Consider the following 20990-nt stretch of genomic DNA (forward strand, 5'->3'; position numbering starts at 1 on the left):
TAGTCCAGGGCCTGGCAGGCTCTGTGTGGCTGAGTCTGCCACGCTGGTCTGAAGGTCAGGAGGTTCACTGTGTATAGAGTAGTGTGAAGGATATTAGGAGATTTGAAGGATTGAGCCTTGTTAGTTTACAAATCTGTGTTTACGGCGTGGGTGGTGCTGTTGATGAGCTGGCTCAGGTGTGCCCGTTTATCTGGAGTTCATATTTAGAAACATTTCTGTGTTTCCAGAAGAAGTGTTTCAATGAGTGACGGACGGTATGAATAGAATAGGCCAGGAATAGGTGTTGGACAAAAAAAGACAGAAGAAGATACCTGGGTCCGCCTGGATTGTAAACTGACTCTAGCTGTAACTGTAATCCTCCAAAGAATGATGAGCCGTTCTGTAATTACCTTTGATGGTATTTCTCCTGTTTTGTATCTAGCTTCCATAAAAAAAGCACACACAGCTCTCCCAGTCCAAAGTCCTAGATCTGAAGCAGATGGTGGTACCCCGTATCGCCCCTCCCCAGGCCTCAGCTGCTATTTCAGGTGCTGCTGATGAGCCCTCCTGCATCTGGGACTGATGTGGTACAGAATGTCCCAGATAACTGTTGGTCAAGACTGTAAGTAGGAGAAACTAAAGAACCGCTGAGACTTTATGGTTTCTTTTATGGTACTCACACAGCTATATAGGACTGCACTCAGCAAAAGGAACAGGTCAAGGGTTGCTTCTTAGACAGATTCATAGTGAAGTTAGCTGAGCACAACAGGGGAGAGAATATTGTGGATCCTAGAGAGAAGAAACTCACATCGCTTAGGCTCTGACAGTGGATGAGTTGTTTTCACTGAAGCCCAGTTTTTCTCACAGGAGGTCAGCACTGTGGGTCAGTACCCATCCTGCTTACGAGGCAGTTTCTCTGACAATAGAACCGGCCTATCCGGCAGATCAGAATCTGCTCTGAATTGCAGCTACGGACATATTTGTTACCCCATGAAAAGCAGGTTATGAGAAGCATGCGATGTGTGGCCTCGGGAGTAGCGGTTGGATCGCGTCCAGGGCGCAGTCAAAAGGGCTTTTGGTTCAAACTGATCAGCACAAAGACCAATCAGAGCTCTGCCATTGTGCGTCGACACTCTGGATTCTGGTCGCACACTGACTGATTGTCCATCGGTCAGCTGGATGTGTCGCAAACATTCTATAGGCCGCCTTCCAATTCTGCATGCCGTTATTCACTCATGTGAGGCTGCTCGGTGCATAGCTGGCATGCTACAGATATGTCGGGGTTTCTTTCTTGCTGTATCCTGTAGTGTAATTTCCAAACGCAGTGCACAGGTGCTCTCATCTCCCTCTCAACTCCTCAGTTTGAAATGGATCACAGAGGGCTTTGATGTCCCCCCCCCCCACCCCCCCAGTCTCTACCCAAACCTAAATCCCTCAGCACAGAGGCCTCCACACGTGTTTACCATACAGATGACCTCACAACGGCAGGAATGCGCCCTGTAATAGTAGAGGAACACTTGCTACGGAAGACTGGCAAGAAGATTAATGCGCTGCCATTAGCTTTCTTTTCTTGTGAGGTGATTACAGTGGTTAGCTTTCAGTTTGGGGGTCCTGTGTGTCACTCGTCATTTTTTTTACGGATCGAGTTTTGTGAGAAAGGTCTGACAAACTCATTTGCCGACAGCAGGCGTCCCAGATTTGTGCTGAATGAGATCAAAGGAAGCTGCTGCTTGGTTATCTGCAGACAATAAAGAACCACATTTTCAGTTGTTTCAAATATTTGCAGATGAGATTAGATAACGTCCTCCCTCTCCTATTGTCTGGGCGTAATCTCACTTTTTCTCACTTCTCACATTTGAATTGGAGTGAATGTTTGCAAACTGAGTCGCATTTATTCGGGAAGTAGCGGATCTATTATTGTCTCTAACAGGCGGTGGGCCTTTAGCATCCATTCATCTGTACTCCAGCTTGTCTGACTGGGGACATGAATGAATGAACGAGTCAAAAACATAGCTGTTAAATGTTAAATGATCCACTTTGCTCCTTTGTGTCAGGAAGTTTTGTTTTAATCCCCACATCCTTACTGGCGAGGAAGAGATGGAAGTAATTATAAGATTTACTTATTCATGAAAAATGCCACGTTTAATCCTGCCGCCCCACCCTTAAGCTCCGACTCCGCCCCCTTCTCATGGTGCACCGATGTCTGTGTGACCTCTGCGTTGCTGTTGAGACACATCATCAGTCTCATTGATTTCATGGTTCAGCGTGGTTTGGATTGTAGCTGCTGTGATAAACATCTATTCAGGTTTAGCAGGAACCAAACACCGCCCACGTGTCTCATCCGGCCAGCTCTGTACTTATTGTTACCTTCTATGTGCGAGAAAGAAATGCAATACATGTGTAATTGTGATTTTAGCAACACTGTGAGATAATTCAATGCCGATGAAAGTAGCCTTGTGTATGCAAACACACACACAGAAACACACACACCCACAACAGCAGCTCTCAGCTTCCTCTGACTGGGAGCATTTTAATCGAGTCAGCAGCTGATTGACCATTAAGTAGCTCAATGTTTTGATCTATGGATGGTTTTCCATCAAGATAAAGCCGCCCAGGGATCTTTTGGCTTTTCTAATGCTGTCGTATTCTCTTGAATTGGTATTTGGGTATTAATTAAGCCGAAACTTGGCCTGATTCAAACTCTTAGCCAAGCCCTTTGAGGTTGATGACTGGGCTCAGTTCATCTTTACAGTTCATTAGTGGTCAGAGGGAAGGGTTATTGTGACATACAGGGAGCTGTTACTGGACAACTATATTCGGAACAACTCATGAAAGAAGTTTATTTTAAACTCTGCAGTAAATCACAATTACAGAGACTTTCTACACAAACATGGTATATGATGATAAATGTTTCACAAATCATCGCTGGATTGAACCAGTTTTTTATCAGTGTAGGAAATCGCTTCAAAAATGGTCGTCATCGTTTTTTTTTTTGCCAAGTTAGGTCACTGGTCAACTGGCCGCACAGAACTTGTGATTGTCCCTCAGTGGGACTTTGATTCAGTGGTGACTGGTCACTGTTCTTGTTTATAATGGACAATGGGTGTGCTTGTTATAGTGCTCCTTCAAAATTATCACATTTCTGGTTAAAAATGCTAAACTGGTCCTACTTAAGCAAAGTCGGCTTCATTAGAGAATTCAAATATCTCCTTGCCTTAAGAATCACAACCTCCACTAATCCAACCACATCTCATCTGGAGGCTTCAGAATCCCAGGACACATGATTTCTCACTCAGCAGTTCCAATGAGGGCTGAAGCCGTTAAAATCTACCCTGAAGGAATATTCTTGTCTGTCATAACTGTTGCATTCCATAATTCATCCGTAAGCCCAGAAACAACCGCCAAGGTCCTACGAGCATGTTACCTTTTTAATGTCATAGAATCTGCAAAAACAGTCTTGTGTCTTATGCCTCTAAGACAACAGCACAGCATTGGGATCATCCTCTGTTCTTCTCTATTGATGTCTCTATGCCTCTAAATCACCTCATTAATCTGTTTCCTCTGCTGAAGATGTCTGGCTCAGGCTAGCTTCCATTAGGAGAAATCCATTATACATAACCATGGCCAGACAGGACACACAGAGGAAACAATTTGTGTGCGACTGTGTGTTTGTGCGTGCATAGGTGCATGTGTTTTAGATCCCAGTTGCCCTTTTGAGGATGTAGATGTAAATGAGAAGCAATCTGACAGGGGTGATTCCTCAGAAAAGACCACAGAGGGTAATTTACCTGCGCACAGGACTTGTTTAAATCAGGCCTGCTCTCACTGCTCTGCTTTCTTAAATGTGTTTGGTTTGCAGGAGTGTGTGTGTGTGTCTGTGTGTGTGTCTGTGTGTGTGTGCCTGCCCTGTGTGCCTTTGGGAATTAGGTTCCATTCATGGCGGAGTAATGCTGTGTCTTAATGAAACACCTGAGACCAGTGTTGCCGGCCCCAGGTCTAATCATTTCGAAGAGTTATCAATAAAGAATAATAAGCTCCATTTGAACATTCTGTTGTACTACATTATACTATTGGGATCTTATGCTTTTCCCATGGATAGAGCTTGGATCAGGGATAGAAAAGACAGTTTCCCTGCTGTCTGTGAGAGCAGTTTCTCTGCGTTACCCCAGAGATTAGTGGGGTTTCCAACGATCTGCGAAATTTGAAACCCTTTCAAAAAAACTGTTAAAAAAAGCTTTCACGTTTGGATGAGGTGGATTTTGTGGCGCATAAAGAAGATAAACTGTAATGGAAATGGACTTGATAACCTTGGTGGTTACGCAGGACATGACGTCTAATGTTTCATTTCCGGGTTGGAGGTGAAGGATGTTTACCGAAGCATGGTGAGATATTTTCCTGAACTCAATCAGAGAAAGGGAAGCCTTTTGAAATGTGAACATAGTCCAATCTACAGCGATTCTGAATGGCCATTTCTCTCATCATGGTCTCTCTCATAATATCGTTGGATGAGAAACACTGCTGATCTGATCCTAATCTTCGTTTTCTCTTTATGTGTCTCCTCAGAGATTCGGGCCCAGTTGGTGGAACAGCAGAAATGCCTGGACCAGCAGACAGAGGTGAGAGTCCAGCTGCTCCAAGACCTCCAGGACTTCTTCAGGAAGAAGGCAGAGATCGAGATGGAATATTCCAGAAATCTGGAGAAACTGGCCGAACGCTTCATGGCGAAGACTCGCAGCACCAAGGATCACCAGCAGTATAAGTAAGGAGAAGCTAAGAGGGTGTTTCTGCGGATCATAACACACAAATGTGCTCACTCTACATTTTTGAGGAAAGCAGACATTAGAATATTGTATAAATCTGCAGTGGGAATGAAAATAAAACGTATATTTGTCCTCACCGTCTGCAAATAGACCCCGGTCTCTGTCTGGAAGTCCAATGGCTCTAGCAGCTGCGTGCCCATATGTGCCTATGTGTGTGTAACTGGTGAAGAGACTCTGGTATGGCACTCTGTGGTTTTCATCGCGTGATGTACAGTCTGGAGTCACTTCATTCACAGGGTAAACATTTGGCATGTGCAGAGGAGCACATTTCTTAAGTAAATACGAGACTTTTGAATAACATGGAGAACCCTCCTGTGGGTTCTAAATCATGTGGCCCATATTTTTGTATTCATATAAACAGCACACGTACAGTAAGGCCTCTGTGTGCTCTGTATTCTCTAGCTGTTTTCATTGGACAGAATTGTGTGCAGAATGAATAGGTGTCTCTAGCCTTCAGCTGGTATATGACAGATCAACTTGGCCCCAGCAGCAAAAAGCTACAGTACATTAGCATTAAAATGAGCTCCTAATTCTGACTGCTTAGCTGAAAAAAAGCCTCAACTTGCTGCCTAGTTTGAATCCGCTCTCCATAACTGATGGAGAGGCACGTCAACAGTCATTCTCTTCAGGCGAAATGTGTATATATAAATATGTCATTTAAAAACATATTCTGTAATGTTTTCTGCAGATCTTGTACTTTCTGCCGCATTGGGCATTAGAAAGCAGTTTGGCACAGTGAGAGAGTTTTACAGAAAACACAGTATTTGAGATACCTCCTGGATTATCATGCACACGTGTCTTTGAGAGGAATCAGTCTTGCTTTTGGAGAAAAACGGTGTGTTAACGGTGTGATCCAGGTTTCAATGCTGGAAGGTGGATCAAAATGAAACGCAGAGGTTTTTAAAGAAAGCTAAAGTTAACCCCGGCTTTGGCAGGCCTGTGGGGATCAGAACATAAGGCATTGAATGGCATGAATCAGAACTTATTCATATTTTTCTTTTATTTCAGATAAATCTATCATTTACAGCTTATTGAACATATTTAAAATGTATATTCTTATTTAGAGTGATGGCCCACAAAGCTCAAGAGGCTGATTGTTGCTCATTAAGGGAAAGAGGATAGGAAACGCATCCTTTAAAATCGTATAATCTACATTATGACTGTTTTAGAAATTGCACTGACTGCAAATGCAATCATATCAAAAGCCATTCTACTGTGCCGAATTAGCTATGAAGAGATTACCGTAATTGGAAGAAGTAATAACAGTGTACAGTAATGGAAAGAGTGCAAGTAGTCCAATTTAACCCAGCTGTGATAATGTGAGGAGCGACTCAAAGTCTGTCGGGCAAACCTGCACCAGAAGCAGAATCTGACAACAGTGAGCTCAGATGTTCTATTAGATTTAATTGGCATTTATGATGGGGGGGAAAAAGTAAAACAAATGCACCATTGTCATCCTTTAGGAGATAAGTTTCACAATGGCACACCTAGTCAAAGGTCAAAATGGACATTATTGCTTGGCTACCACACCCCCTCCTCATAGAATTGGTGCAATATCCATATTCAGGCACTGTCTCGCACACAGACGTATCCCTGGATCAACAAATCCTCTTTTTCCGGGAACGTACAAAAGTAAATAAAACAAGCGGCCTATACGATGGAGTCCAGCCTACAGCGGTTTCTATGAGAGCGCCATTCAGTCTTGTAGGCCTCGTCCATTTGTGTTCCAATGACTGTTTGCAGAACACACACAAGCGCTCCGCTCTGGCTTAAACACACATGAGAGCACACAATCAGATGTTGTAGTAAGTTTGTTCAGGGCAGGACAGAGGAATAAATGAATTCTTTATATCGCCAGAGCACCGCTGGAGCATCTTAAATATGCTGCTCCCATCACCAACCAGGCTTCCTCTCTCTGTGTCTCTGAGGATTTTAAAGCCTTTTTTGGTCCAATAGAATGTATTGGAGCTGCATTGATAACGCCTGAAGAAACTTGTTAAATGTGAGTGTCAAGAGGAGAGATTTGTGGACGTCGTTCTCACCTGAGTAACACAAACGAGGGGTGCGGGAGGTCACATGTCGCCGGAGGCCACGGGGAAAGAAGCTTACAGGTGACGGGAAGAGAGGAGCTGTGAGCGGCTGCAGCTCATTTGGCCATTTTAATAGAGCGGCGTAGATGGAGAAGGAGGCAGACAGACTATGGAGGATTTTCTCTTCTTATTTGACAAGGAGCAGAGAGAGAGAGAAGGAAGTAGGAAGCAGTCAAGGGGATCAGAATTTGGAAAAACAAAGTTCACATTCAGGGTCTTGCACAGGGAACAGACAGGGTGTGAATCACTGTTTCTTCAGCCTTGCAAGACATCTTTCCCCCACGAAACCTCCACTCAATATGACATATAAAGGCGCATACACTCTCCAGCGTTACAAATTCAAACTTAAAATATCTCTTCTTCCTCCATGTTGGCCTTGGAGTTGTCTCGTTACCTTGGTAGCAGCTGTAAGGTTGTTTTAGGTGAATGTCCATCACTGTGCAGCCACTACAATGGCGAGCAACCTGTTTATTAATGAAAGATCTTATCAGCGAGTCACCGGAAGACTTTGCTATTGTTCCTCTGTTGCTAATAACAACTCACGTTTCACTACTCTGCATATTGAAGTGCTAATTATCTTCCACTGTCTGTAGTCTGTAGCTACTGTAGGAGAGTTTCACATATGTTGACAGTGACCCCATGACTCTGGATTTGTACCACACAAACTGACATAACGCCTGTGCACACACACACACCAGCACACACTCACAGGGTGTAGCATGTTGCTAATGAGCTCTTTTTCATTTGCCTCCCTTCCTGTTTCTCCCGGACATCAGCTTCCCCTATTATACCTGGGTTTGTCCCCTTAGGGTCTGTCTGTCTGTCTGACCCAATTCCTGCCCTGGCTGAAGGGGAAATGAAGACATTGAGGGATTTTCCTGCCATTATGTGGAGTAAACAGACTCCTAGAGGTTATTTTGCTGCTACAACCACTGCTATGCTCCCTTTGTTTTCACTGTAGGCCACCAGTTTGACACCCAAATCACAAAAACGTCATTTTCTAGGAACTGTTGATGCGTATTAGGTGCACTGACATCAGCAATCCTGGGGAAAGTTGTATAGTTTTGACAAAATGTGTGAGTTAGCGCGTGTTTGTTTCCCATTCATAAGGACACTTTTGCCTTGTCTGTGTTTGGGTCAAGCTTTTATTTTTAGAAAAGTAGGGGATTGTGTTGGAAATTAGGAGGACCTCTACATGTTGAATCAGCCATAAGCAGTGCGTGTGTGTGTGTGTGTACCGTTTCAGTTTAGTTCTTGTGCTGAATTAGGTCACGATGAGGAGTGTTGCTGTGCTGCTTTGAGCAAGAAAGTAAGTTGAAGCAGAGCAGAGCTGGTCAGACCATTTAGGGGCTGACTGAGACGTCTCTGCGCCTGCCATTTGGAAAACCCAATCAAATTAGCTTGAGGCCGAGTGGATCAAAATGGGGGCCGATGTGCTGGCAGGAATGGAGGGAAATTGGAGGAAATCCTGGAGGTTATTCAATGCAGTTATCAAAGGTCACGATTTCTGTCTGATTTAATATTAAAAGCTCCTTGGACATTATGCTCACGCACGATTAAAAGTGACCATGAATTAACAAACGCATGCACAAGCACATGCACACACGTGCTACCTTCACATACCTAGATTTAGTGCCTCAAAATGAAAGTATTACACTCTGCTACTAAATAATTTATGCAGAATTTATGCAGAATTTATGCCAATTGCGCTTTCACAGCGAGCCTGTGCGCGATGCTGTCCAGCAGCTGTAACTCTGCGAGCCTGAGACCACTTTACTTCACTCCTCATGACATAGCGGGCATGTTTGGCTCCATCTCTATCAAAAGCAAGTTTGCTTCCTGTTTTGATGTTTCTTCAGGAAACATTTCTACTGGTTGGAATGTTTGCCTCAGTTATGCATCGGGAGAATGGCTGAGCTTTATTTTGCTCTTGCAGCAGATGCCGTAGCTAGACTTGAGGCTAGTTCAGGGTTGGGTCACTCGCTGACTGCAGATTTTCACCTGTTGTGTTGACAAGTGCTGCCTGTCTGTGCAAGTTAACCCTGTGAAGGAGGGCAGAGGCGAGTCTACATATGGTTCCTGCTAGACCTGACCTCAGACCCAACCTTGGAACCTCTCCCCCCGTCACACACACACACACACACACACACACACATTTTAGGAGACAGGAGAAATGTTATAGATTAACCCAGAGGAAGTCAGCCTGCAGGCCCGTGCTTATGCAGGGCCCCAGCTCGCTCTGGCCTGGACAATGTCCTACAGTTAGCCTGGAAGCAGCAGGCACACAACACAGGAAGCAGCTCTCATACTCTATTTCTTACTCGTTGGCTCTTTAGCGCTCAGATCTCTATCTCCTTTGCAGGGACTTATCTCCCTTCGCTGTCTGTCAGTTCATGTGTAATTCCACTTTTCAAGATGAGATCCATTTTTCCCCTCTTAACTCCATGCCGAAGTGTATTTAAAGCCTGTGCCACACTCATTCTTAGCTGTAGGGAGCCAGCTTGACTCAGAGCACTGAGAAAGCTCTGCCCCAGAAATGTCATTGATACAAAGTATTTCCAACTTCACTGCCTGTCCCAATGTGTCGCCCCTATTCTGTATGGAGAGGTTTTTATGCCAAATAACCAGCAAAATGTGGGACTCTAAAGACGTAGGGAGGGATATGAGGCATCTATGTAACAACGCTGTAACAGGCCTGGTGTATCTTAGAGGTTCATTAACATTCTGCAAGGAGAGCCAACACCACGATCTGATTGTAAAAATGACATTTATGATGACAGATAGATCGGCTAAGACTAGAGATTGTACATTCACGTGTGCGGATGCAACCTACAAATAGACGCTAGTAGACAGGTAGACATATGATGCATCTAATGGTGTTCAATAATTCATTGTTGGTTGCTGTTTGCTTCTGGAATCTTTAATGAACCTTTCCTGCTTTCTTGGGTCCATTTAGGAAAGATCAGAACCTGCTGTCTCCAGTCAACTGTTGGTACCTGCTGCTCAACCAGGTGAGGAGGGAGAGTAAGGACCACGCCACGCTGAGCGACATCTACCTCAACAACGTCATCATGAGGTTCATGCAGATCAGCGAGGACTCGACGCGGCTTCTCAAGAAGGTGAGATTGTGACTGCAGTGTTCTGGGTGTGAAGGTCTACCGGGTCAAGTGAAATCACCATATAGTCAAGCTTCTTCGTTTCCAAAGAGGGCACGGAAAGGGTGCTATGATTAAATCATAAACCAGGTCAACATGGACGGGATTGAAGGGATTGAAAGGAGGCTGAATCATAAACTGCCTCCCCCACCCTCACTCCTTTTAACGACGCCTTCACTGATGTTTGCCCTCCTCTAGTTGAGGTCAGATGTGACTTTGATCAACAAAACAGAACGTAGCGCTCACCGCTAATACAATCCAGATTTGAGGTGGTGGTCAGATTGGGAAGGAACGTCTCCAGTCAACTCACGTTATATAAACGCTCTTTCACTTTCAATTAAGTCATTCATTTGACAACATATATTTAGTGAGTATATTTAGTCGGGAGATTCAATATATGTTGAGCTGCTTTGTTGTTTGAATCGGGCCGACTTTGCGTTGCAGCTCTGTGGTTTAGTTCTGCAAATTAAAGTAATGCGGAGGAACCGTGCCGGCCGCAGCTCGGATCAACGTGCCCCGACTCTCCAGTCTGAAGGCTGCGGCCTGGTGATCGAGAACGGGCCCACCGCTGCCTTTTCCACCGCAAAGACGACAACTCCCAAACAGATTATGAGCTCCTATGCAGCAGGAGTCGCATGAACTCACCACAGGCCCAAATTACAAAGCGGCTTCACTTCAGAGGAGTGCCTTTGTGTCAGCGGCGCTTCGGAGGCCTCCTCTGTCTGCGCGCTCCTCTGCTTTCTCGCTCGGCCGCACTGCAGCGACCACCGAACGTCTCGCTGTGCAGATACACGCAGTAAAAGTGAGGGTCTTTTATTAGTGTTCAAAGTAATTAACATCTTGTGACGGTTGTGGTCTCGTCTGATTGTATGGGGTAGGGGTCTGTAAGTACTAACTCGCACCCCGAACACGCAAACAGGAAGCTGGAGCAGTCATTTCCTTTCGATAGTGGTTAAAGGCTTACGGTTCTACTAATGAGGCCAGATGTGAAACGGATAGACACTTTTCAGATGTTAACGTACTTACCCCCTCTGGCCCAATAATATGGGTCCCTTAATTAGAGACTACCTTCTACCGATTTACTGTTCTTCTCATATCATACTGAATCATTATGCCATTGTGTATGCTTACATGCTCACTACACCCTGTGGAGTAAGACATCATGGTGCAGACTCTATTCAGTTAAGGATGGAATTAACAGGATTCCCTTATATACGTATACAGGATCTGTGGTTTAGATGGCATGTCAGGTGAAGAGATTCATGTTAAGATTGCTTGATTATAAGACAAAGGATCATTTACAGGATTGAGTAAATGGATTCACAATCACAAATTCTAGATCCATCACTTGGAGTTCACATTTTTTTAGAGTAGAATCAGAGTTTAAACCTCCAGGTTGTTGTGATTGCGTAGAGTCCCACTTTGCTGTTTTTCAGTCTGCAATTGAAAGAATGTGCTTTTTGATCCAGGTGACATGTATCAGACAAACGGAAGCCTGGTGGGGGGTCCCGGTTCATAGGAGACCTGAGACACCCCTCACCTTGTAATTAGAGCATCTCCCAGTCTTTGATCTCACCAGAGCTTCTGTAAACGAGGCACAGACAACAGAGAAGTCCCCCATGTTACACGGGCTGTCTCACAGCTTAGAGGAGACAGCTGTACTGTTGTCGTCCTTCCAGCACATCAAAGCCAAAGTGTTTTTATTTCCTTGTGTGTTCTGGTCTCAGGCTGTGAAGTAGAATAGCGGAGGAGGACTTCAGAGTAGCCCTGGTGTGCTTGGCAACATCGTCTAGCCGAACTATTTGCCATTTGGCGTGTGCAGAATTAAACCCGGTTGTGCTCGGTTTATTTCTTCACTGATGTATTAGGAACGTTACAACTAAAGGCAAGAAGTAAGACTTTCAGAAAGAGAGGAGTTTAGCTTGAGGAGTCTTTGTTAAATGATGGACTTCTCCCCGTCTTCACGGTTGGACAGATCTTATCGCATGTATTCAGTTTTCATTATTTATAGAACCAGCTCTTTGTTTTACTCTGCCCTGTTTTATTTATAGAAGTCGCATTCTGTGGCTGCAGCTACAGGGAGGATATCCCAAAGCTTGAGCCAGGTCGAACCTCCTAAGGCAAAGAGTGTGTGTGTGTGTGTGTTCACTCGGGCGTCGTCATCCTGGAAGAGACCAATCCAATCAGGAGATTAATGTTTCATCACATTACTGTCTACATTCATTATCATCAAAACCCCAAATGAGGGATTATCTGCTGGAAGAATCGTGTTCCAGCTCCAACAAAGTTTCAGAGATTTGTAGAATCCATGCCAAGGTGCACTGAAATTCGTTTATTTTGCCATTTTATCAGAGCGTGCTTCATTTATGGGAGTCACGACCCAGCCGGACCTACTCTTGTCCTCGCTATGTGGTATGTCAGGGCGTGTGTCTTTTTACATGTATGTGAATGTCTCTATTACTGTGACAGCCACTCAGATGGTGCACACACACACACACACACACACACACACACACACACACACACACACACACACACACACACACACAGACAGGGGGCCCGCAGGATATACAACTGCTTTCTCTATATCATGATTAATGTCAGTGGCAATATGAAACCTACCACTCCCCAAAGAGTCCCTTGGTTTCTCCTCTCTGCTTCATCTTTGTAATGCGGTTGGACTACAGATGGTATAAGCGCAAAAGGGGAAATCCATTTGTAGGATCCTTTTAATGAATTAGACGGTATTGGAAACCCCCAGTTGACAGCCCTTTAAAATGAAGGGTGGGGTTGGGGGGGGGGAGGTAAGACGAGGAGATGAAATCAGGACTGAGTACACCACACAGCGGGGGGTAAACAGTATTTGTTGCGTGTAATTTGAGGGGTGCAGCATGTGTGTGTGTCTGACATTTAGTGACATTTAGATTATTTCACAGCGTTCTTCAAATGCATTTCAAGTTTGGTGTAAGTTTACTGGTGAAGGCTCTGTATGCACGCCTTACGTCTCCAAGTCTAATGCAGGTGCAGCAGTGAGTCACCGCTCCCTTTCTGTTTTCCCCTTCATCTGCCTTTAGACACACACACACACAGACACCCCTCCCCTCCCCCTCCTGAGTAGGCTTTTCATTGAGATCTGGATCTCTTCCCAGGCTTCTCGATGGAAACGAGCTGACGAGTGTTTGACGTGACAGATAGTCAAAGGTTCTGTCCTGTGAGCTGTCGCTGCTAACTGCTTTTACCAACAGGTGAAGGCTCGTGTGACATGACGAGACGTAGACTATGGTGAAATGAATGACCACCTGTCTTCACAGTGTTGCTACATTTAAAGTGCAGCACTGTCGTCTTTTCAGGATATATTTGTAGATCTGCAAGAAAGTCTGGGTCTAAGGAAGGATCTGGTCATACTCTTCCCCCGTTCTTACCTTCCTCAGAGTAGCTCCTTCCTAAGCTCACCTGTTCCAAAGCTCTAGTTATCCAGGCTTAGAGGCTGTTTACCCTCAGCTTAGGTAAACGGCTACAAAGCAAGGCACTGACGGATCAGGTTCTTGGTTAGGATGATGTTGCCAATCAGCCAGGTCAGCCAGAATGGCGCTCTAATTTCAGACACAAGCCTGGTGTTATCCTCTTTACTGCCTATTCCCATGCCTGGACATTTCCCAGCTCCACCTGTAAAGCCACTTAGTAACCGGGAGTGGGAGTCGTGGGTTTAGAAAGGGAACCTGTTTGTGATTGTGACAAGTTTCCACAAGTTTTCACTCCTTTCCTGCACTTTTACAGTTTCAGACTTCCTTTCAATACAGTAGCTCACAGTAGGTGTGTGTTTGTATATCAGGATGGCCAAACTTTGTGTGCATCCGCCCGGATCATTGAGGTTTGGGACCGCAACTGAGAGTCTTTGCTATTATACCCACGCCCACAGGAAACCACATGTGTACAAAGCTACAGCCTATGTGTGACTCATCTAATCTCAAGTCAGGGAATCAAATCCCATACAGCATTCAGTGATCTCTCGACAGGTTCTTTGAGCTTAAATCATTTGAATGTGTGTTATTTCAGACTTACCTTTGTTGTCTGGTGTAGCTGACGTTAATAGCTGTACATCTGTGCACGCACTGGATCCTGCAGCCGTCAGCTGATACCTGCAGAGGGATTGAACTCTCATGGCCAATAGTTCAACCCATGGGTTTGGATCGAGCACTTTTCAAAGAGGCCAAGCAATAATTTAGAGAGTGATATTGATATGTGAGTTTATTCATTATTATTATTACATTACATTTGGCTAAAGAGACATTTAAACAATGACTATTATTAATAAAGTGCAGTAATAGAAGTTAAAAGCTATAACATGACAGTAAAAAAGGAGATTTATATGGACATAAGAGGAATCAAAACACTACAAATACAGCAGGAAGACGAAGAATAACTATCTGCCCCCTTATACGCCAATACTAACAAGCTGTACCTCGGCTTTTTAAACAACCTATGATACACAACTACATTTCTTGATGAGAAGCAAATCACTACAGGAGACGGTGAGATGCTCTGTGAGGAAGCATCTGGCAGCCTTTTGCTGGGAACGGCTCGCAGAATGAGATTTGTCTCAGAATAATCGGGTTAGAGGGAGACTTGGAGTGCTGGCCAAGGCTGTAACAGCAATCCAGGTAGCAGCTCATGGTATCAACTGCAGCTGAGCGATCAGAAATTCATTGTCATGAGTCATATTCCCATAAACACGTGAGATGAGTCGGTATGAGGGAAATATGAGCGCTGTGCAGTTAAATTAATAGTAAAAGCACCACTAAATCCATCAAGGCATGACTCTTAAATGCATTCCGCACTACGAGATGCATTTAAGTGGGGGTGTGTGTGTGTGTGATAGTGTTACTGAGTCAGCCTTTTGGCATGGATGATTGAGTTAACATATTTTGGAATATCTTTGGCATCAACCTTGAAAGCTTGATAATGTATTGTGCATGTGGTCTCTGAAACTGTATCTTGATCTGCTTTATCTGTATCTATTTAGTCACTTTCTGAATTGGGCTCAATGTTTTCCCCTGTGTTTCTTTTTCAGAGCAAGGAAATAGCCTTTCAGCTGCAGGAAGATTTAATGAAGGTCCTAAATGAGCTTTACACAGTAAGTACTAATGACTTTTTTTTCTTCTTAACTGTTTTACTAATGCACTAATGCATCGTTCCTTACCGCCTTATTGCACCCACTTCACTTGCTACGGCTTGAGACCGCTCCGAGTCTTGAACCCTGCAGCCCAGAGATGATTGAGGCATCTCCCATGTAGCGTTTTAACATCAATAAGTCATCATGGAAAATTCTTACAAGTTGCAACACTTGAGATCATGTATACACCATTAAACAATTAAAGACTAGAATAAATCAGTATGTGTCCACCTCCATATAACAACAATAAGCTGAGAACATTGGTCAGAATCTGGAGGAAATCTGTTTGTATCAGTTATCTTTTCCAAATCAAATCAGTAGTATGACGTCAGGGCCAAACAGCAGTAAATTATTAAAATTCTTTATATTAAATGATCTGTTTATATGAGCAGCATTTAATCAGACCATCAAACTTTTGACCTGCACATCGGCAGGCTAGTTTACTATAATGACCGTTTCATCCCCTCTGCCCGATACACTCGTTCGCTGTGTGTTGTTGCCTCTGTAAATCTGTGACCTTGGTGGAACAAATCATGAATCAATAGTTAATTCCACTGCCTTAATTGCTGCGATCATTCCTGGTAACCAGCTTGTATTAGTGCCTGGTGAATGCTGCCACACAGTGAGGTGTCGGAGCATTTTTGTTGAGGTGAAATGACAGGAAGGAATCAAGTCTTGCTTTATTTGTGTTGGATCTGTTCGTCTACATGTGAATGGTTCTATGTGTCCGTGTTCACGTTGCCGCTGGTGGAAGCATCAATACCAATATGGTGTCATGAACCAACCATTGATCCTCATGGTTCAGATGGAGATATAAGCCGAAGCATTTATAGTATCGCCAAGTCACTGGTGCAGAAGATTACACTGAATTACGACACTTCCAGTCCAAGGTTGTTCTGTGCGACTCCCAAAAGTTGACGCGTGTTCCTGCAGAGCACACACCAGATTTGACCTGGTTTAGCCCCTTTGGGAGGAGACACCACACACACACAAACACACACACACACACACACACACACACACATACACATACACAGTAGCGATTGCATCAGAAAAGCCACAGTCCCCATGTAGGCCACCACCAATGTAATAACAGGTCTGGTCCGTCTCTAAATGCGTCCCTCTAAAAGGAGCACCAAAGTAAACACAGCGGCGGCAAACGGCAGACCAGTAAGTGAGGAGTTGCCGGGCCCAAGGTCAGTCACCCGTCCCTCCACTGGTTCCAGTAAAGCCAAACCCCACCAGTGCTCCTGGCTTAAAACAAACAGGGTTTTGCTCTGTTGTTCCATTCACACCGAAATAACTCATTTTGGGGGAAAGATGTTTAGATTTTGGAAACAAGTCTGTATTTTCTTCCTTTAATCTGAGGTTGTGTGCAGACAAATGTATTGTGTACACAGGTTGGGGGACTGTAATTTTCTGGAGGTGGTTCACTTTTGGGTAGAGCTGCTTTCTCCTGGCAAATCAAAAACATTTCTGGCCTTGTTTTAAGTTCTTTCCACGTTTCCACAAACTCATCTTATCAAGTCGTTACAGATTCATACTAGCTCACAACGTAAAACAATTTGTGGGAGAATCTGATCCGATCTCGCTGCTGTTTTACAGGTCAGCCTCAGACCTCCTGCACCTCTTCATATCTGACATCTTGCTTGTGTTTTTGCAAATCTCATGCAGTATTTAGACACTGCAGAGGATGACAGCCCACTTTTTATAGCACAGGTATGTTTTATGTAAACATCTTTGCTCGTGCAGCCGTAATAATCCCGTTAAAGTCGTCGTTATGTTTCTGCGAGGGTCGACGAGTTCTCTTACCCGTGAATCCAACGACTCCATCTGTGTTTTGTCACGAATTTGCAGCACAACTCTGTGATTCATAAGCAAAGTGCCTCGGATTTGTTTTGTTACACTGAATTGAATCTTAGAATAGAAGTTTTATAAGCAGCCGAACCGCTGTGAGCTCTCTACCCTCGAAAAACTCATTGTTTGCTTTTTGTCCGTTACCTGCTACTTATCGACTGACTCACTGCCCACCGACTGAGTCACACACACGCTGCGCACTCCTAATGACAATGAGTCAAACCTAGTAGGGAGGGAGCCGCAATCAAAGCCCTGGATTTTGCCTTAAATTACCATAGCGTGATCGCACAAGTATTTTGATATATTTACTGTCTGAAAAACAAAAACAGAGCCATTAAACTGCAAAAAATGATTTTAAACACTTATATTTATGTGTTGTTATTGCTCATTGACTTCAGATGCGTCTGTGCTATAAGAAGACATTTAGGAGACAAACCAGTCCGCTTCCCTATTAATGCCATCATTTCTTAATAGAGTGCAAACCTAAATCATATCCTCGACTCTATTTTGTGTTTCCAAATTCAGAGCGATGAAAGCAACATGTTAGTTTCTGCTGCAGTGATTTGTGGTTGTTGTGGTTTTATGAGAGTCTGATATACAGTTTGTGTTTTTTTGAAAAGCTGGAGACAATCTGTCTTTGGTTTGTGGTTCAGAGGGAGAAGAAGTTCAGATGAGTTAAATCAATATGTGATGAGTTGGAGGGTGGATGGATGCGAGCCGTCAGTCGAATTGGTAAAAGAGATGAATTACTCTGACCTTTGACCCCCCCTGTCTGTTTTCAAGATGGACAGAAGCTGGAATTTAATTATGTTCAACGCCTGGGGACAATAATAAACTTCTCTGCCAACCTTGGTTACGAGACCCAAGAATGTCCTCTGTGTCCCCCCCAGGTGATGAAGACCTACCACATGTACCACTCGGAGACCATCAGCGCAGAGAGCAAGCTGAAGGAGGCGGAGAAGCAGGAGGAGAAGCAGATCGGCCGGGGCGATCCCGTCTTCAGCATCAGAATGGAGGACAAACACCAACGCCGCAGCTCTGTGAAGAAGATCGAGAAGATGAAGGAGAAGGTAGAATCCAATTTTTTATGACTTTTTGACGTATCGGATTGAAAACGCTTGATGGAAATTGCACATAATGAAATCGAGCAACAAAGCTTGTGCGCTTGCTTGATGTGGATGCGTTTTTGTTCCATAAAATCCAATGCGTCCCAGCTGTTTATGTTATTTGGCCGTCGCTGTAACATTGAATTAAAACTTGAATTTGACTCGAAAGCGTGATGGAAACGTCGCTCACTGAGCCGATCTGGAGCGGCGTCCATCTCCAGTGTGACCGCAGACCAGAGGGATGGTGGGCAGGGCCGCAGCCAATCCGGCTTTGTAGTCTCCCAACAGGCCTGTTCTCTGTTACATCGCCGTGACAACTGATTACACGGCGGCGGAAATGGGCATTTTTGTCACGCCGCTCTTCCTGGACTGCATTTGTCTGTTAACATGTTTAAGTGTTAAAATATGTATGATCATCAGCGTGGGTGGGGTGAGTCAGCGTCCTCTGGTCAGTGGATGGTGACTAACCGCCTTCTGTCTGTCTTGTTGTGAGGAAGTGAAGGTTCAAGACAGATGGTGCAGAGATATCCTGTTTGATGCAATGGACAGAAGCTGTTTTTAGTTTAGGTTTGCTTTTCTTCCTTTTCCTTTGTTCCTTTTAACTGTTTGAAGTCATTTCTCCTTTTGGTCCTTTGTTTGCCAAAGCTGTCTTTTTGCCCGTAATCCAGTCTGAGACATGAAAACGCTGCCACTTATTCCAAAAAACCATGCAATTCGTCACTCATTACATTCCTTGTCTGCTTTCCCGCTCGCTGTGTTTGTTTGTCTCTCACTCTCCCCCCCTCTCTCTCTCTCATCCTCTTATCAGCGCCAAGCCAAGTACTCGGAGAACAAGATGAAGTCGATCAAAGCTCGGAACGAGTACCTGCTGACGCTGGAGGCGACAAACTCTTCAGTGTTCAAATACTACATCCACGACTTGTCAGACTTAATCGACGTAAGTATAAACATGTGCCGGAGTCATTTATACTCTGAAAGCGCTTAATCACCGGCTTGATGTTTCTGCAGAGATGGTATTTTTTGCAGTGCAGATTGCAGAATATGATCTCTATCCTGCCTTTCTCTCCCTCTACAGTGGTAAGATGTAGTTAACTTGCTTACTGCCTCCTCTGCTTCATTCCCAGAGATGTGATGGAAACAGAAACCCCTGGAAAAAAATAAAATAAGGGGAGCTCAGGTCGTTCTCACTTCACGCAACGCCAAGACGGCCTTTCCAAACATATCTCTGAATTTTTTATTATGTTTCTTTCTTTGTTTTTGCTCTTAAGATCCATTGCAATTGAGGGAGATATTTTCACAGCCCTCTGGAGCAGATTTGGAGTTTGGAAATGGTGGCGGAGAATGATGAGTTTAGCAGCAGAGTTCTGATATAAGAGAGATGTTAGGACAGCAGACTGTGGGATGGAAATTACAGTGTGGGACAGAATCAAAGCCAGGCAGTCGTAGTAACTTTTGTAATGAAAAACTATTCTCTCTCCCCCCCTTCCCCTTTCTCTCCGTGTCATTATCGAAAAGCCTGCATATTTTATTCTGTTCCACCGGGTGTTTCTGACTGTGTGTCACCGTCCTGAGAGTTTTTCCACATCTCTCAGGCCGTCTGCCTGCCAGAGCCTCTGAATGGAGAGAGGGAGTGTCTGCCATTTTTTGTCAATTACTATCTGAGGTCATCGCTCACTTTACCCGCTCTCAGATCGCTTTAATTTGCCTCGTAAGCAGATTTCATCATTCCACTCTCTGCCCCCCTCCCGGACCAGCTGTCCTTAAACAACACTGCCTATTTGTGGGATTGATACTTGTTGTTTGAGGTAATGCTGCGCCGTTTTCTGTGGCGTTTCTAAGGAAACAGGAGCCAGAGGTTTTAGTGAGGACTCAGGTTTTTATATTCTAGCCAAGAACTGAAGCAGAGGAGAAATGCAACATGTTCAGTGCCGTGCTGAGCGCCCAAATTACCCCTCGCCCCACTTTGCTCTCAAGCCTTCACATCTCACCAGGGTGTGTGTGTGCGTGTGTGGGATGTGCTCTGCGTGAGCCATACGCGCGGGCTCGCACACATTTGTTTATTGATGACGAAGTGTGCTGGTGGGCTGTGAGGTGTGTTTTGCCACTCAGGTGTCTCTAAGTATCCTGTGTGTGTGTGTGTGTGTGTGTGTGTGTGTGTGTGTGTGTGTGTGTGTGTGTGTGTGTGTGTGTGTGTGTGTGTGTGTGTGTGTGTGTGTGTGTGTGTGTGTGTGTGTGTGTGTGTGTGTGTGTGTGTGTGTGTGTGTGTGTGTGTGTGTGTGATCCCAGGAGAGACCTCGGTCAAGGTTCTAGATATTAAAAATCAATTTAAGAAGTGGATCACAAACAGTGCTGCATTATTTAGTGAAAATCACATTCCAGTAGTGTGATGTGTATTTAAGGAATCAAACTTAGTCTCTGCCACTTCTACTTTAAGACAGATGGAGACTGTGTACTTGTATTTTTAGTCTTTCTTCATGTGAGTGTAAGTTGAATCTCATATCTAATGTTGTGTGCTGTTCCCTCTGTGCAGTGCTGTGATCTTGGTTACCATGCCAGCCTGAACCGGGCCCTCCGGACGTACCTGTCAGCCGAATACAACCTGGAGACGTCGCGCCACGAGGGCCTCGACATCATCGAGAACGCCGTGGACAGTCTGGACCCGCGGAGCGACCGGCAGAGGTTCATGGAGATGTACCCCTCTGCTTTCTGCCCACCGGCAAGATTCGACTTCCAGCCTCACATGGGCGACGAGGTAAACGGATCAGATTACAATCATGTGTGGCGTTCAGCTGTAACGAACAGGAACAAAC

General features: G+C 44.6%; 1 protein-coding gene across 3 annotated transcripts in view; it reads left to right on the top strand.

The window, feature by feature from the left end:
- srgap1a (SLIT-ROBO Rho GTPase activating protein 1a) overlaps positions 1 to 20990 on the top strand; it is a 62935-nt gene that overhangs the window by 17538 nt on the left and 24407 nt on the right. For all 3 annotated transcript variants that reach the window (XM_076169615.1, XM_076169624.1, XM_076169632.1), the window contains exons 2-7: positions 4543 to 4738; positions 9846 to 10008; positions 15116 to 15178; positions 17965 to 18144; positions 18989 to 19117; positions 20711 to 20932. In XM_076169615.1, coding sequence (XP_076025730.1) covers positions 4543 to 4738; positions 9846 to 10008; positions 15116 to 15178; positions 17965 to 18144; positions 18989 to 19117; positions 20711 to 20932 — 953 coding nt within the window. The remainder of the gene's footprint in view (positions 1 to 4542; positions 4739 to 9845; positions 10009 to 15115; positions 15179 to 17964; positions 18145 to 18988; positions 19118 to 20710; positions 20933 to 20990) is intronic.

Source organism: Genypterus blacodes, unplaced genomic scaffold (assembly GCF_046128005.1).
Source record: "Genypterus blacodes isolate CSIRO-AG114 ecotype Tasmania unplaced genomic scaffold, CSIRO-AGI_Gbla_v1 ptg000015l_1, whole genome shotgun sequence".
Classification (NCBI taxonomy): domain Eukaryota; kingdom Metazoa; phylum Chordata; class Actinopteri; order Ophidiiformes; family Ophidiidae; genus Genypterus; species Genypterus blacodes.